Genomic DNA, 16,466 nt, shown 5'->3' with positions numbered 1-16,466 from the left:
ACCCCTCTCCAGTAGCGCCCCGGCCCTCCCCCAACTCCCGAGCGCGTCCGGTTCCCGGCTCCCTGAGACCCTCTCTGTTGCCAAGGGCAACCACGGCCCGCCCCGCGCTGCGGAGTGCGGTGCATCCTGGGATTTGGAGTCTGAGCCTGAGGACTACCTGTTGTGGCGACGCGGCCGAGAACTTCCTCTCCCGGCGTGCCCCGCGAGGCGGAGGCGGGGCGCGGCGGCGCCTGGGGACCCGGCCCACCGCACCACCTTCGGAAATTTGGGGGGTCCGGGGTCGGCTTCTTGAAGCCGAAGGGGAGGTGAGGGAAATCCGACTCTTCTTCAAACCCCTCAGATGTGGGGTGCCCTTGCCTACCAGCCACCTCCAGGCGTCCGGCCTGCCCAAGGGCAAGGATATGGGGTCGGGGTGGCCCTGGAAACTGACCTAGGGAATCCCGCCTTGCTTTGCTTGGCTGCTTTTGCCGCGTCACCAACACATCACGCCCGAATACTGGAGCTGTTCTCCCTGGTCCCTTCCAGAGGGGTTCAAGCGGGGGTGGGGGGCGAGACGCCCTTGGAGGAGGCAGGCATTGGTGTGGGTCGGAATTCCGGGGTGGGCACTGCAGATATCAAAAGGAGGCTTCTCCTGGAAAAGGAATGTATCTATTCCCGTTAGCCCTTCCTTCTCTTCCGGGGGGGGGGCCTCCCTCCCTTCCTCCCTCCCTTCCTCCCTCCCTCGACATATCGCTTGCCATTGCTTTTGCTGGTGTTAAGTGCAGAAAATGGGTTGCATGATCCTGGGATTTTTGCGGGTTTATGTATTTGTGATTCTCCTCAGGCAACAGGACCTTCTCTGGGACATAGGTTCATGGTAGAAGTAATTCGTTTGCTCTTTATCAAGGTCTTCTATGGACAGGTTGTGTCAGGGAGCTTGGAACTGAGGGCAAGATGGAGCTGAGGGTGGGAATGTCGGCAGCGTCAGATCCTGAAGGCCCAGACGGAGGAGCTTTAGGATCACCTGCAGGCAGATATGGATCTGAGCAGGGGAGGGCAGTGTCAGGGGTTAGAAGCATCCCCCTGCGGCCAGGGTGGGCAAGAGGTGGGCTAGTCAAGGAGGAGGCTGGGGTACTAACTCAAGACAAACAAAATGATACCTGAGCTGGGTCAGGAGCCGGGTCAGGAGCCTGGACAGACAGTGTCTGGTGAGCGACTGACAGAGCCAATGGGAAGAACCAGAGCCTGGGTTCGCAGGCTCAGGAGCCTATTACTGAGATGGGGAACCCGAGGAGTTGATTTCGGGAAGAAATGTTGCACTCAGATGGGGACACTATATTTCTGAAATGCTCATTGGATTCCAAGGAGGGACAAATCTTACCCATTTCAATCCTAACTAGTTATCCTGGCTTGAGAGAGTAAATGTGGGAGATCCAAAGGCCAAAGTTGTCTTGGCCCCAGGCCCCCTCTTCCACCAGACCCAAGAATCTGGACCTTGCCCCCTCTCCTGGAGCCCTCCTCCTCAGCAGTAAAGCAAGCACGGTTTTTCTTTCACCTTTATATTGATGTAAAAAAAAAACAGAACATCATGGATGTGGGAGTGAGGAAACGGACAAGTCCCCCCTCTGTGGTTGACAGCAGGAGCGGGGACTGATGGGAATCAGAAGCTCCAGGGAATTAAAAAAAAATAAAATATATATTTATACATTTATATATATGACGTTACGCGTGTGAGTCCCAGAGAAGCAGGAAGCAGCTACAGAAAGCAACTAGCATGCAGAAACACACGTGTGTGTGTGTTTGTGTGTGTGTACCACACTCAAGCAATGCAATTCAATTCCTCTGACTATGGCAACAGCAATCCCCACCTACCCAACCCAACCACCCCCACGAAAAAGATGTTGAAAAGAAACTTCCCTTTTAGAAGAGGGCCACCCAGTACATTGTGCCCTCATGGCCAGGAAAAGGAAAAAACAAAAACAAAAACAACCAAACAAACCCAGGCTCACATTGTGTTTAAGGCCGGCGATGGCCAACCTCTTCTCCCAGCAAAGGCAGTCCATGCTGTTTTTAACACTGAGGCGGGAGGGCCACATCCCTGTCCCCTATAAATACTTCAGACAGTTGTCCTTAAGACCGTGCAGTTCTTTGCTAGCTCCTTTTTCAATAACCCAGACAGCCCTTGGGATGGAAAGCATTCACCCTTTACTTCCTTTAAGATGACCTCCAGGCAGTGGAATTTTAGTAAGCATGGCAAAAATTCTGGTTAGTAAGCCTGGCAGAAGTTCTGGAGCCAATATCAGGTGAGGCTGGGGGCCAGGCAGAGCCCAGGGACCCAGGGCCTGTGCTTTAAGCCTCATGCCCACTGGAGATCACTGGCCTCCAGAGATTAAAGGGGACATGTACTGTACACCCCCCTCCACTGGGAGAAAGGGAGCCCCATCCCTAGGCACCCACCCCCACCCCCACAAACACACATGTACACACCAACTAAGGCACAGCCAGGGCGGGCAGGCATGCTTTGGCAACGAGGCCCCTCGGGAGGCCCAGGGTACAAACAGCTGCAAAGAGCAGGGTGGGATGGGGAGCTCAGCACCTTTGGAGGTGGGGGGGCAGTGGAGTGGTGGCAGAGAAGAAAGAAGTCTCAGAGCTCCCAAGGAAATCGGAAGAAAGAAACTGGCACAGAGACGGCCAGGATACCGGCGGATGAGGAAACAAACAAGAGGACCAGAATGGAGCTGAGAAACAAATAGGTAGGAAAGAAGAGGTGAAAACAGAAGGAGGCAAGCAGGCAAAACAGGATGTGGGCAACCCAACAAACAGGAAGGAAAGGCGAGAGCTACAGGAGAGAGGCGGCAGGAGCTAAGGGAACAGAGACGAGCCGGATGAATCGGGAAGGAAATGAGAAAGGTAGGCGAGAGGGAGCCAGAAGAGGCAAGTAGGACTTGGGAAAGAAACCTCTGCGGGCAAGAGGGAGTTGAGAGCTCCCGTCGTCACTGTCGTCGGAGCCTCAGACCCTAACGAAAACCAGGCGGGCCGAGTACACCAGGTCGGCCAAGTAAGCCAGCAGGTTGATGGCCGTCAAGATGGCCACGGCCAGTCGGCGGTCCCAATTGCACACGTAGTAGGTGTGCCGGCTGCTGCAGCCCACATCCCATGACCGACGGGGCTGGCCCCCGTGCTTCTCGCTGAACTGGTAGAGCGGCCAGAGAACAATAGCAGTGGCGTACAGAAGGACAGAGAGCAGGGCCAGGCCTGACAGGAAACTGGGGAAGGAGATGGGCAGCATGTTGGTGCAGTCGCCCAGGTTCAGCAGGATGGCCACGGCCGCCAGGATGAAGCAGATGGAGTACACGGCCACACACCACTCCAGGGCCGGCTGGTGCTGGTACAGGGAGGGGTTGCTGATGAAGGCGAAGATGATGCAGGCCACAAAGGTCTCCAGCACCTTGAGCAGGCCGGGCACGGTGGCCATGTAGCCGGTGATCTCCCCGGGGCGGGCCCGGGTCCAGGCCACTTCGGTGGCATAAGCCACACAAGCGATGCAAGAGAAGGCGGTGGCGGCAATGGCGTGGTCCCGGGAGCGGCCATGCGACAGGAACTGGACGTAGGTGGTGGGGTAGATAATGGAGGCCGACAAGCAGAAAAGGGCGGCGTAGCACGCATAAGTGATGGGGAAGTTTCTCCAGGACAGGGGGAAGCGGGACTGGAGCCCGCATAACTCGACAATGAGGATGATGAGGGTCACAGAGAAGCAGAAGCACCAAGTGAACATGGACCAGTCACCCATGGCCCCGGTCCAAGCACCCACACTGGCCACCAGGGAGAAGGCCACACAGGTGGACAGCAGCTGCAGCAGGCGGAGGAGGCCCAGGGGCTGGGTCAGTGCCCGAGGGGACCCCACGATGGTTGGGGAGCCCAGGCCTGAGGATGACGACGTGGTGGTTGTGATGGTCGTGCGGGTCACCGTCACCGGCATGGCTGGGAAGAAGGGAAAGGAAGTGTCCTACAACGGTTCCGAACGTGGGAATCAGCCCTTCCTCCCCTGGGAACAAAGTAACCTGGACTCTAGCTGGGGGTGGAAACCCAGGGTGCAGGCTTTTCAGTTTTCCAAGTGGGACAGTTGCAGGCCTATGGGGATGAGTTGGTCACCGAGGTCCTAGGCCCCTCCTCCCTCTGGACTCGGTTTTCTACCTCTCGTGTCAGAACCCAAGAGTCTAGGCCATCTCTCTCCTTTCCTCTCTCTGCAACCCGACAACTGCAAAACCATCTATCTTTCTTCCCACCCTGGGCACTCAAAGCTGCCCTCATTCCCCTAGGGACTCAGCTATCCAGCCACTCAGGACTCTGCTCTAAAACCTCCTGGACCATGGTCAGAACGAGAGGCCCCGCTTCCTGAGCTCTACCTGCTCCCTCTGGCTACCCAGGGCTCTGCACCCCTGCTCCTGCACCCACCTGCATTTCCAGCCTCCAGACATTCAAGAGTCCCACCTCCAAGTGGGAACGTTCTCAGGGACCCACATGTGATCAGAGCTTCCAACCAACCTCCCAGCCTGTCTCTGGAACTGGGTCTGAACTCTCGGGAACACGCCCTCTCATGCCCACCCCCCACCTCAGAGATCAAGGGTCTGTGCCCTCCGTCTAATTCCCACCTGGGATTTCGTTCTGGACTACTGCCCCCAAGGACACTGAGCTTCCTCCTGCCTATGCCCCTCCCCCACATGGAGCCTAACCTCCAAATTCCCCAGCTTCCAAGAAACTCAGTGCTCCAGATTCTTGACTGTCCAGTGCCCCAGCCCCTTCCACTTAAATCTCCAGGCCTCTCACATTGGATTACATAGCTTCAGACCTCAGGACTCTGGGCGCTCAGCCTTGAGTTGACCAGACACCTGTAGTCCAGGAAATCAGCTTCTTTCTTCTGTCCCTCCAGAACCTGCAACTTCTACCTCCTTGTCCTAAAGATCCTCAGGGATAGAGGGCCCAGCCTCTTGGGGACCAGGTGTCCAAATCCTCCCTCAGGCCCTAGGACATCTAATCTCTCAACTGCCACCCCTAAAAGGTTCCGAAGGTCTCTCTTAGCCACAGGGAAAGAAACTTCCTCCTTCCAGGATCAGGCACAGGAGGGCCTAGAGGACAGCAGAACAGGCTCTAACCTTGCCCAGCTCTCCCTGCAAGAGGCCCTGAGGACCCAGGAGCCCAGTTCCTGGACACACTTCTTTCCCAGGTACACAGGTCCAAGTCCCCAGATGTTCCTCCCTCTGACACAAAAGTCTAGGTGGGAAGCTCCCTCCTCCCTCAGACCCAGGAGTCCGGGCCCCCAGCCCCTCTTCCCACAGACACGGAGTTCAGGCTCACTCACCAGCGGTCTTTTCCGAGAACCCCGACCGAGAAAGATCCGGCTCTGGGAGGTGGATTAAGTACGACACCTGGAAAAGGCTAGTCAGAACACAGGAGGGAGGGAGAGAGAGTCAGCGTCCAAACTCAGCCCCGGCTCCGCCCTGCCGGGACCCAGGCGACCAGCCCGCCCGCCGCGGGGGCTCGCCCAGAACTCGCGGCCAGGCTCTGCAGCCCGGGCGCCCTCCCAGCGGGGGCGGGGATTTGGCCGGGAGCCGGAGAGGTCCCGGAGGTGACCCCAGGGAAGCCCCACCCCTTCTTCCTCCCCAGTTCCCAAACGGCGGGGGCAGGAATGGAGGGAACCCGGTAAAAGTGCACGCCCCGCGGCCGGCGTGGGTGTGAGTGATCTTAACCCTGCCCAAGCCCAAGAAAGCCGCGGGGCCGGCGGGCGGGGGGGGCCTGGGCGGTGGCTGCGGGGGCGGAAGGCCAGGCCGGGCGCAGCGTCTCCGGGCCTTATAAGGGCTTCAAGTCATCCCAGCCATCTGGAATGTGGCGGGGACCGGGGGCGGGGGGGTGGGGCGGTGCTGGGACCTCCGCCCCGCGCCGGCCTCCGGGAGGGCCCGCCCCACTCGTGGATTTCGGGGTAGGAGGGTCCACCTAGGACGAAAGGTCTGAAGCCTGGATTTCTGGGTCCTTCTGGGTCCCTAGAGCAGGGATGGGAGCCTGGACCCCAAGAGAGTCTCTGGGAGACGAGTGGCTGGGAAACCCGACCCCTGGGTTTGCACAGCGGAACCCCCCCACCCTCCTGAAGCCGGAAACTGCGATGTTGGAATCCAGTCCAGAGATTAGTAGCCACACCTCCCACCACCCCTCGGAAGTCAGGTCCCTGGGTGAAGGCTGGGCCTCCCGGGCCACCTGGAGGTGCTACGCGGGACTCGGCCGCCTCCTCCCCCACACGCCCTTTGAAAACCCGTTAAGAGGAAGTCAGGACCGGCCTACACTCTGGCGTTCTAGAAAGCGGGTACAGCTGGGTCCCAAGCAGGGAAGGAGGAAAAGCGCGAGCCACAACTCCAGAAGTGCCCCAAGGAAGGAGGTGGGTAGCGCAGGGACCACCCGGAGGGGAGGGGTCCATCTCCTATCGCCCGGCTTCCAGCCACCACCTGAGGTCAGAACTCAGGAATGCACCGCCAAAGACAGCCGGAGAGAGAGGAAACACTAATTCGGCTTCTCCGCGCTGCTTAAGGGCTCCCCCGGCCACGCCCATCCCCTCTCGCCACCTCCACGCCAAACACCACACCCCATCACTCAGACTGAGAATCGCGTCCCTAAACCCCAGCCTCCATTCTCAGCAACCCAAGGACGCCGGCCTCAGCCTTGGCTTCTCTCCGCCCAGGACACCAGCCTCCCAGTCCTCGCTTTTTGGCCTTTGGGGCCCAAAGTTCGAATTCTGTCCCCAGAATGGAGGGGTGGGGAGCGGGGAAGGCCACTCTCTTTCCCAAACCCAAACTCCCAACTCTAAGCTCCTCCCCTCCTGAAGACCTTCTTCTACTAGGTATCAGCCCCCTTCAACCAGAGCACATAGGGGTCCCCATCCCTCTCAAACCCAGGAGCCCAGACACCCATGTCCCTCCTACCTCAGACCCAGAAGTCCAGGCCCCCAGCCCCCTTCTCCTCCAGACCCAGGAGCCCAGGGTCCCCGCACCTCCTCCCTCAGACCCAGGAATCCAGGCCCGCAACCCCTCCTCTCTCAGACCCAGGAATCCGGGCCCCCAGCCCCTCCTCCCTCAGACCCAGGAGTCCAGGCCCCCAGCCCCTCCTCCCTCAGACCCAGGAGTCCAGGCCCCCAGCCCCTCCTCCCTCAGACCCAGGAGTCCAGGCCCCAAGCCCCTCCTCCCTCAGACCCAGGACTCAGAGCCCCAGCCCCTCCTCCCTCAGACCCAGGAGTCCAGGCCCCCAGCCCCTCCTCCCTCAGACCCGGGAGTCCAGACCCCCAGCTCCTCCTCCCTCAGACGCAGGATTCAGGACCCCCGTTCCCCTCCTCTTTCAGATGGATGACCTGTATGAGTGCAGGTCTCAAGCCCTGTCCTCTCCAGAACCCGATCCTGCTCCATGCCCTAGTCTTTCTAGAGAGTCAGACATTCCGGACCCCAACCCTTTCCACCCTGTGCACCCGGGAATCCTAACCGCAGCTTCCGCGCCGGGGGGGGGGGGGTCCCCGCAGCCTCACCTCTCCCGCAGTGGCGGCTGCTGCCGAGCAGAGGCGGCAGCTGCAGACTGTAAGGGTTTGCTTACTGGGTGGGGTTAGCGGGCTGGGGCGGGGGCGGGGCCGGGGGCGGGGCCGGGGACCCGGCGGGAGCGCGGGTTTCGGGCTGAGAAAGGGACTCCCCGAGCTGGGGTATCCCAGCCCCACCCCTGAGGCGGGGCCAAGAAAAGACCACGCCCCTCCCCGGGTACAATGGACCGAGCCTCCCCGGCCAAGCCAGTGGTGGGGGTGGAGGGCTGAGGTCACTGTTGCCGTGGTGACAAAACAGGAAGACACAACAGCTGGCGGTGTGGGGGCTCTTGGGGGCTGCCCTCCCCGACTCGGCCCTAGCGCAGTCTCCAGGCGCGGCTCGGGAAGGCCGTTGCCATGGCAACCCCTCTGTTTAGCGTCTGTTTAGGGCGAGCCCCCAGCCCAGGTCCCCCACCCCAGTCTCACCTCACTCAACCCTCTCTCTCCATTCCGGCCCCCTCCCCTCCCCGTCTGCCTCGGCCCCGCTCTTCCAGGACGGATGAAATCTTGGACATCTGGGTGGCAGCCGGTTGGGAGACTAGGCCTCTCAGTTTAATGGGGTCTGTGGGCTAGGGTCTCTGTCTCCTGGGTCTCTGAAAGGCGAAATAGTTGACGCTGCTGATCTCTAGGCTTTAACGGGTTTCTGGGCTGAGGTCCCCGACTCCTGGGTCCCCAAATCCTCATTTATACTGGGACTCGCGGTGTTAGGGATTGGTGGGCGGGACCCCTGGGTCCCAGATGTCACAGTCGATGGGGGCAGGGGAAGGGCTGTTGATAGCAAAACGCCTGGATCTAGGGCGGTGGGAGTCGGAGGCATGGACTCCCAGGTTCCAAATGACGCCTAGGCTGGAGGCCCAGATTCTTGGCGCAAAAAGCAATCAAAGCTCAGACTCCTGGGTTTTCATCCGCTCAGATGTGGTTGCAAGCCGAGCCTCCTAGGTCTGGAACGGAGAGATATTTTTGGCCTGCATTCCTGGTTCCCGGATTGAGGGAGGGGCTCAGGAGCTCGATGAGGACGGGGCTGGGGGGCAGGGGGCTTCAGATTCCTGGTTTCTGCAATATGGGAGGGGCCCGAGTCGCTGGTCTGCCCGAGGCCCACAACAGGGAGGGGCTGCGGGGTCCTTTCTTAGGGCGACTCTGGGGCCCTGAAACTGAGGGACGGAGTCCAGAAGCAAGCTGAAGCTGAAGGTCGGGATGCCTGCCCGGGGTAGGGGCGGGGACCGGGACGCCTGGGTCCCTCCCTGCTGGCCCTGCTCACTCACCGCGCTCTGCAGTCGTCCCTGGCGCGGCCTCGCTCGCGGCTGCCTCTGGGCGGGGCCTGGTGGCGGCTGCGGATGCTCCACGACGCTGAGCTAACGGGGCGCTGCTGGGTGCCTTCCAGGAGGACAACTAAGGAGGCTTTGAGACCCAGCCCTAGGGTGGAAGGCGCGCGAGTCGCGGCGGGGTGGGGTGGTCGGAAGGGGTCCGGGAGCCTGTCTAGCAGGCTGCGTGCCTACGGAGGTGGGAGGGGCTGGGGGGCCTAGAAGCGGTGAGCTCGGCTGTATGGGGGGGTGGCATGGGGGGAGGAACGTGCCTGCCCACTTTTGTGCCCCCTCAAAGGGGATAGGCACAGACCCTCTCTGTCATTCTGTGCTCTGCATAGGGGAGGGGGTCTCCATGAGCCAGGCATCCCGGCCCTACCTAAGGAGTCAGGACACGGTGCGAGTTGGAGGTTCTCCAGCGTAGTCCCCGGCGTTCCACTCAGACACCTCCTTGGCCCCCAGTGCAGAGGCATCTCTCTCCCGCTTCCTGCCCCAGTCAGCCACCCTCTTTGACCCACTAGCGGCACTCCTGAGATACCCTAAATATTCCGGGGGTAGCCTCCACCCGCACAATTTACTATGTTGTGCTCTCTGGTGGAAGTGTTTTTCTTTAGGCATGAAAACCCCAAAACAGCAGAGTTCAGGGTAGCAGGAAGAGGAAGCAAACATTGAAAGAATGAGTCACCGGGTGTGATCTTGAGAAGTGATACCTTAGGGTTCCTGGGTATGTATAATCTGGCACCATGCATGTGCCCCTGGTTCGGAGTGTTTGCCCATCCCGTAGGACAGCCCCCAGCACCAAGGATGTTGTGTCCAACCTGGCACTGTAACGCACTCTCCAAACAGGCTATACCTCTGTTTTATGAAGCTCGCTGCTTTGGGGTGATGGGGTACATGGGCCTGCCCACCCACTGCCTAATAAATGGAATTCCTTGATCAGAAGCAATATTGTGTGGGTCAACATGATGGTGAATAGGGCCATTCAGTGGGTACACAGATGCTGCTGTTAGCGGGAGTGGGTAAGGAAAGGAAAGCAAATAACAACCCAGATTTAATTATTCCAGGGAGGAAAAAGTCACTGCTCAATTCATGATGGTGGGAGCCCAACATAATTCTCAGGTGACCAGGTGTTTGGCTGGTGTCCCTAGGAAACCTAGCACGCTGTGGGCTCAGCACTGCTCAAGAAAGCACTTTACTTAGTATTGCTGACTTATTACAAAGGATGGAACTCCAGAACAGCCAAATAGAAGAGACACATAGGGCAAAGTATGGAAGGAGAGATGCGGAGCGTCCATGTAGAAATACCACCTCCCAGCACCCTGATGCATTTACCAACCTGAAGGTCTCTGAGCCCTGTTGTTTAGGAATTTTATGGAAATTCCATTACATGGGATGGTTGATTAAATCACTGGCTATCCATGATCAAGCTCAATCTCCTCCAGGGAGGTCAGGGGGTAGGGCTGAAAATTCCAACCTCCCAATCACAGGATTGGTTTCTCTGGCAGTCAGCCCCCTCCTGAGGCACCTAGGGGCTCCCCGTGACTCATCTCATTAGCATAAACTCAGGTAGGATTGAAAGGGGCTTATATTGAATAAAAGAGTCTCCTCTCACCCCAACCACTCAGGAATTACACGGGTTTTACGGAGCTCTGTTCTATCAGTATCACGTGGATCTTTCCATACGTACTCCAGGTCCATCTGAAACTTGCATTCATTCATCAACAAATATTTTTGGGTGCCTCCAATGTGAGCACAAAGCAGGCTAAGGAATATCTCCTCTCATGGAGATTTTATCTCATTTGTTAGTGGCAAAGGGCTCGAGATGTAATAACTTCATCTGCATGGGATATTCCCACTGTCCTCAGACTACCTGATTCTCAGGTAACTTCCCTGAGGCGACAGGCTCCCTGATTTTCATGGTGTTTATCTCCCACGCTCTGGCATGTGTGTGTCTTAATAAGACATACAGTATATCTATCTGCTCCTTCCTGCTTTTCAGGTCTTATCTTTTCAGGTGTTAGCAGCATTATGTCATAGATGCAGTTCAAGTATCTTAAAGAATAGTCGGAGAGTTAGTGTAACCCCAGGGGAAGGTAAGACAATACTGCTGTTTATCTGGGTTAGTGTCCTAGGGCTGCAGTAACAATCATCACAATCCTGGTGATTCAGAACACAGAAATTTATTCTCTTGCAATCCTGGAGGGCAGAAATCTGAAATCGAATTATCAGCAGGGCCTCACTCACTCTGAAGGCGCTAAGGAAGAATGGGTTCCTTGCTTCTTCCAGTTTCTTGTAACTGTGGGTTCCTTGTCTTGTGGCCTCATCACTCCAGTGTCTACCCCCTGTTGTTATGCACCTTCTCTTCTGCTCTTCAGTCTGTCTCAAATATTCCCACCCCCCCTTATTACGATATTAGGACATTTACCATTGGATTTAGGGAATACCTGGATAACCCAGGATGATCTCCGCTCCGCAAGATCCCTAAGTTCATCATCACATCAGCAAAGACCCTTTTCCTAAATAAGACGGCATTTATAGGTTCCAGAGATTTGGATGTGGACATATCTCTGGGGCTACTATTTAGCTACTACACCATCCCTAATGAAAGCAAACTGCATCTAGTTCCTCTGTCTATTGTGATAGAGATAAATGGATTGGCCATTCTAGATGCCAAGGGCTGGGTTGATTTCATCCAGCAGGGAGATCGCACCTGGAATAGTAGCTGCAATTGGAGTTACCCTGCCGCTGTCCGGTATACCCAGCTGTGAACCTCATGGAAGGGGGGGGGGAGAACGAGGGGCATTACGGTCTTGTGTGTCCAGATCTCAGTTTTCTCCAGAGAGGTTGGGTTTCTTGAGATGATGGAAACCCATGACTCCGGCACCGCACAGGAGGGAGACTCCTAGATGCTGGCTCTCTCAGTCACCACCACCCTGCTCCAGCTCCTCCCTGCTCAAGTCCAACCCTTGCTTTAAGTCCTTTGGAAGTATTCCACAATCAGAAAATCAAATTCCCCTATCAAAGCAACTTCAGCCTCTCCTTCTTCTCCTCCTTTTTTTTTTTTAAAGTAGGCTCTACACTCAACATGGGACTTGAACTCACAAACTTGAGATCGAGAATCACAGGCTGTACCCGCTGAGGCAGTCAGGCACCCCAAAGCAACTTCTTTAAGTATTCTTCTCTTGCCTTCAGTGAAACAAATACACCCCTGGAGCACCTGGGTGGCTCAGTTAAGCTTCTGCCTTCAGCTCAGGTCATGATCCCGGGGTCCCGGGATGGAGTCCCACATAGGGCTCCCTGCTCAGTGGGGAGTCTGCTTCTCCCTCTCCTTCTGCCCTTCTTCCTGCCCCCTCCCCGTGCTCGCTCTCTCTCTCTCTCAAATAAATAAAATAAATAAAATCTTAAAAAAAGAGGGAGAAACAAATTACGCCCCCCGCCAGCCTGTTCTCTGGCCATACCACCTTTTTGTCATCTACTGACCTCCCGGTCACTTGCCCTCATTTTCCACATGATTTCCGGACATTCTCTAAAGAGCTTCCCAATTGATGTGCCATGAGCAGGTCATAGGTGGGCTGGCGGACATTGATTTCCTCGGCCCTCAGAGTGGCCTGGTTGCCTCTGTCTATAGCAGGCTTATCTGTTTACCTCAATGAGCTGTAAAAATATCATCGTGTTTCTATTTTCCACATGATGGGAAGGCCTTTGGGAGGCACCTAGAGGAGATGCAGCATTTATGGTGCTCTCCACTCCATCATCTGCTTAGTTTTCCACGCCCCTTTGACCTCAACCACTCCTCCTTCCACCTTGCTTTCTCAGCAGCCCCCACCACGACCTTTTCTTTTCTTTTTTTTTCACCATGACCTTTTCTTAACTTGATAGGAACCCACATCTGCCCACCCTCTCTTTCCTTTGGGTATGATTCCAGGGTCCATCATTTCAATAATACTCTTGCCATGTTAGGCATCTAACACTCCTTTGCCCTTCTGTCTTTGTTTTGTTTTGTTAAGATTTATTTATTTATTGGGCACCTGGGTGGCTCAGTTGGTTAAGCGACTGCCTTCGGCTCAGGCCATGATCCTGGAGTCCCGGGATCGAGTCCCGCATCGGGCTCCCTGCTCGGCGAGGAGCCTCCTTCTCCCTCTGACCCTCCCCCCCTCTCATGTACTCTCTCTCTCTCATTCTCGCTCTCTGAAGTAAATAAATCTTTAAAAAAAAAGATTGATTGATTGATTTTAGAAAGGCGGGGAGGGGCAGAGGGAGAGGGAGAAAATCTCAAGGAGACAGCCCGCTGAGTTCAGAGCCCCACATGGGGCTCAGTCTCACGACCCTGAGATCATGACCTGAGCTGAAATCAAGAGTTGGATGCTGAACCACTGAGCCACCCAGGCAGCCCTGTCCCTCTGTATCTGTAAGGCCCCAGTCTTGGAGAACTAGCCCATCAAGCAGGTTTCGTTTTGGTTTTCCGAGCTTATCCCTAAACAACTGAACGCGACTGAAGAAAGTCACCTTACAGTGCTGAATGTTCCCACCGTGAGTACTTGGTGGCCAAACCCTCCGTGAGCTCTCGACATTGCCCACAGTCCCATACTGCTCTCGCCTGGTCAACTCATCTCGTTTCCGTGGTGACAAGTGCACCGTTTTTACCGTCTTCAATCTCAGACGCCGTTCTGCCTCCAGCCCTCCCTCCTCCCATTCTCGGCCCGTGACCTGCCTCCTTTATTTGAGAGATGATGGAAAACATCATCTGGGAGGTCCCCCAGTCTCCCAAAACCACAGACCCGACTCTGTTTCCAGGACCACTTTCCCCTAACAAGTACAGAGTTGTTCTTTTTACCTCATGCCAAAATCCTTCTTAGCTTTGTGGTTTTTAAATACATCCGTCTCCTCATACCCTTGATATTGCTATTACTATTTCCTCTTTTTGGATAGTTAGTGTCTCCCACTCAAAGAATCTTTCACTGACTTTTCAAGAAATGATAGTTATATTCAGTTGTGGTAAAAGTGCACGTAACATAAAATTTACCTTTTAGATCATCTTTAAGTGTACAGTTCAGTGACATTAGGTGTAGCCACGCTGTGACCATGTGAAGACAAAGAAAAGATGGCAGTCTACCAGCCAAGGAGAGGAGCTTCAGAAAAAAGCCAACCGCACACTGATCTGGGGTTTCCAACTTGCACAACTGTGAGACAATGAATTTCTGTTTATTTCTGTAAATTCTGTAAATTTCTATATCACCCAGTCCATGGTACTTTCTTATGGACCCTCCCCCCACCCCCCCACCCCAGCAAACTAATATGGATAACTGATGATGCTGGTGTCTCCTTCCAACTGAAACACTGTCCTCTAGGACTACATGGCACATCATTCTCCTGGTTTTTCTTTTGCTTCTTTGGGCCCCTTCTCTGACTCCTTTGTAAGCTCATGCTCCTTTGAATACTAGAGTTCCTCAAAACTCTTCCTGAGCCCCTGCTCTTCTCATGACCCACTCTTGCTAGGGGAGCCCATACACACCAGACTTCAGGTGGCACCAACGGGTAAACAACCCATGTACTAGTGAAGATGCTAGTTCAGCAAAGGCAAAATATCAGTGGCTGAAACAAGGGCTGACCAATAAAAACAATAATGTGAGCCACGTGTGCAATTTTAAATTTTCTAGTAGCCACATTAAAATGAAATAGAAGGAAAGGGTTAATTTTAACAACATATTTAATCCAATACATCAAAAATTTCAACATATGACACTAGCCACATTTCCAATGTTCAATAGGCCCATGTGGCCAATGGCTGCCGTATTAAACAATGCAGATCTAGGCAAGATAATGATATATTTCTCTCTCTTCTAGCAGTCCAAGAGTTAGCAATCCAAGGTTGATATGATACCTCCACTGTCTCAAGGAACCATTCTCCCTTGTTGCTTCAACAAGGGCTTCTGTGTGGGATCCAGCATGTGATCCAGATCATACCACTATGTTGGCATTGCCTCCAGCAGGAAGAGAGGAATGGGGAGAGGTTGGCATTCTTCCTTCTTTTCGAGGGTGTAATCCTGAAATTGCACACATCCCATTGCCCAGAACTTAGCTGCATGACCACACAGAGCTGTAAGGGAGACTGGGGGAATCTAGTCTCTGCAACCCAGATCTCTGCACTCCAGATGTGTGTTTCCAGGTGCCCCCTGTGCCTCCACTTGGATGACACAAAAGTCCAAACTCAACATATCTACAATGAACAGAAGACCTTTCCTCCAAAACCTTGTCGTTCCCAGTGCAGCACACAGCACACACCACCAGGGAGTATCGCCAGCCCTCATCTAGTTGCAGAAGCCAGAATGCTAAGTCATCACTGATCATCTCAGCCCCTACATCCAGGACACCTCCAAGTCCTGTCATGTTTGCTTCCTGTATTTCCTCTCAGATTCACCAACTTCTGTACATCTCTGTACTAGTCACATATTGCTGGATAATAAATTTCTCCAGAACTCAATGTGTTTTTTTTAAGTTTTTTTTTTTTTTTTTGAAAGAGAGAGAGCGGGGGAGGAGCAGAGGGAGAGGACAGAGAGCGAATCTCAAACAGACTCCATGTCCAGCATGGAGCCCCACTCGGAGCTCCATCCCAGGACCCTGAGATCATGACCTAAGCCGAAACCAAGATTCAGGCGCTTCACCAACTAAGGCACCCAGGCACATCAAAACTCAGTGTTTTAAAGGAAGGAAATTCAGACACCTGCTACAACACAGATGAGCCTGGAGAACATTATACTATGTGAAATAAGCCGAACACAAAAGGACAAATACTGTGTGATTCCACTTATATGAGACGTCTCTAGTAGTCAGATGTATGGATACAGAAAGTGGAATAGTAATTACCAGGGGCTAGAGGCAGGGAGGGATGAGATTGAGTGTTTAAGGGATACAGAGTTTTAGTTTGGGATGGTAAAAAGTTCTGGAAATGTGTAGTGGTGAAGGTTGCACAACCATGAGAATGCAGGGGCACTTGGCTGGCTCAGCTGGAAGAGTGTGCGACTCTTGATCTCAGGGTCATGAGGTTGAGCCCCACGTGGGTGTAGAAATTACTTAAATAAACTTAAAAAAAAAAAGACTTACTTATGAAGCCAAATACTTGAGTGAGTGTTGTGTCAGCACACAGCTAGATGAATAACACAATGGAACAGACTGGAGCTTTCAGAATAGAACAGAAGAAAGTGGAAAAAAGGAAGCACTCTGAACCCCCCCCCTCCACTTTTTTTAAGGAATGTTTGACTATTGCAGTGTGATTTGTAAGAAATCTATATTTAGTCCCTCCGATGACCAAATATATATTTCTCCTATCATCCACAGTTCCTGGATCACAAATCCTGAAACGCTTGGGATTTCCTGTGATAAGAATGATAAATTATCTTTTGTTAATTAAAAGGAGATTTGGGGACCCCACCCAAGGGTGGGGGCTGGTGGCCAGGAGGACCAACCACATGATTAGAGGGTTGGAACTTTCACTCCCCCTGACCTCTGGGGAGGGGAGAGGCTGCAGGTGGAATCAGCCAGTGGCCAATGAATCAGTCAATCATGCCTATGTAGTGAAGCCT

General features: G+C 54.5%; 1 protein-coding gene across 3 annotated transcripts; it reads right to left on the bottom strand.

Annotated features, from left to right (window-relative positions):
• Positions 1-1,528: 1,528 nt before the first annotated feature.
• Positions 1,529-8,915, bottom strand: MYADM (myeloid associated differentiation marker). Of its 3 annotated transcripts, none has more exons than XM_027618405.2 (3): positions 8,848-8,915; positions 5,339-5,415; positions 1,529-3,960 (listed from the first exon to the last, which is right to left on the bottom strand). In XM_027618405.2, the coding sequence occupies exon 3, from the start codon at positions 3,956-3,958 to the stop codon at positions 2,990-2,992; it is 969 nt and encodes a 322-aa protein (XP_027474206.1). In that variant the 5' UTR covers positions 3,959-3,960; positions 5,339-5,415; positions 8,848-8,915; the 3' UTR covers positions 1,529-2,989. The 3 variants fall into 3 exon arrangements, with proteins under 3 accessions (XP_027474206.1, XP_027474207.1, XP_027474208.1); XM_027618406.2 differs by lacking the exon at positions 8,848-8,915 and adding an exon at positions 7,541-7,619; XM_027618407.2 differs by lacking the exon at positions 8,848-8,915 and adding an exon at positions 6,948-6,966.
• Positions 8,916-16,466: the final 7,551 nt, after the last annotated feature.

This window comes from Zalophus californianus, chromosome 17 (genome assembly GCF_009762305.2).
Source record: "Zalophus californianus isolate mZalCal1 chromosome 17, mZalCal1.pri.v2, whole genome shotgun sequence".
Lineage (NCBI taxonomy): Eukaryota > Metazoa > Chordata > Mammalia > Carnivora > Otariidae > Zalophus > Zalophus californianus.
The sequence above is the reverse complement of the archived record's forward strand: the minus strand, read 5'-3'. Positions and strand labels throughout refer to the sequence as shown.

Bases quoted from the DNA above. Each gene is read 5' to 3' on its own strand.
- MYADM (XM_027618405.2), bottom strand. From the start codon at position 3,958: ATGCCGGTGACGGTGACCCGCACGACCATCACAACCACCACGTCGTCA.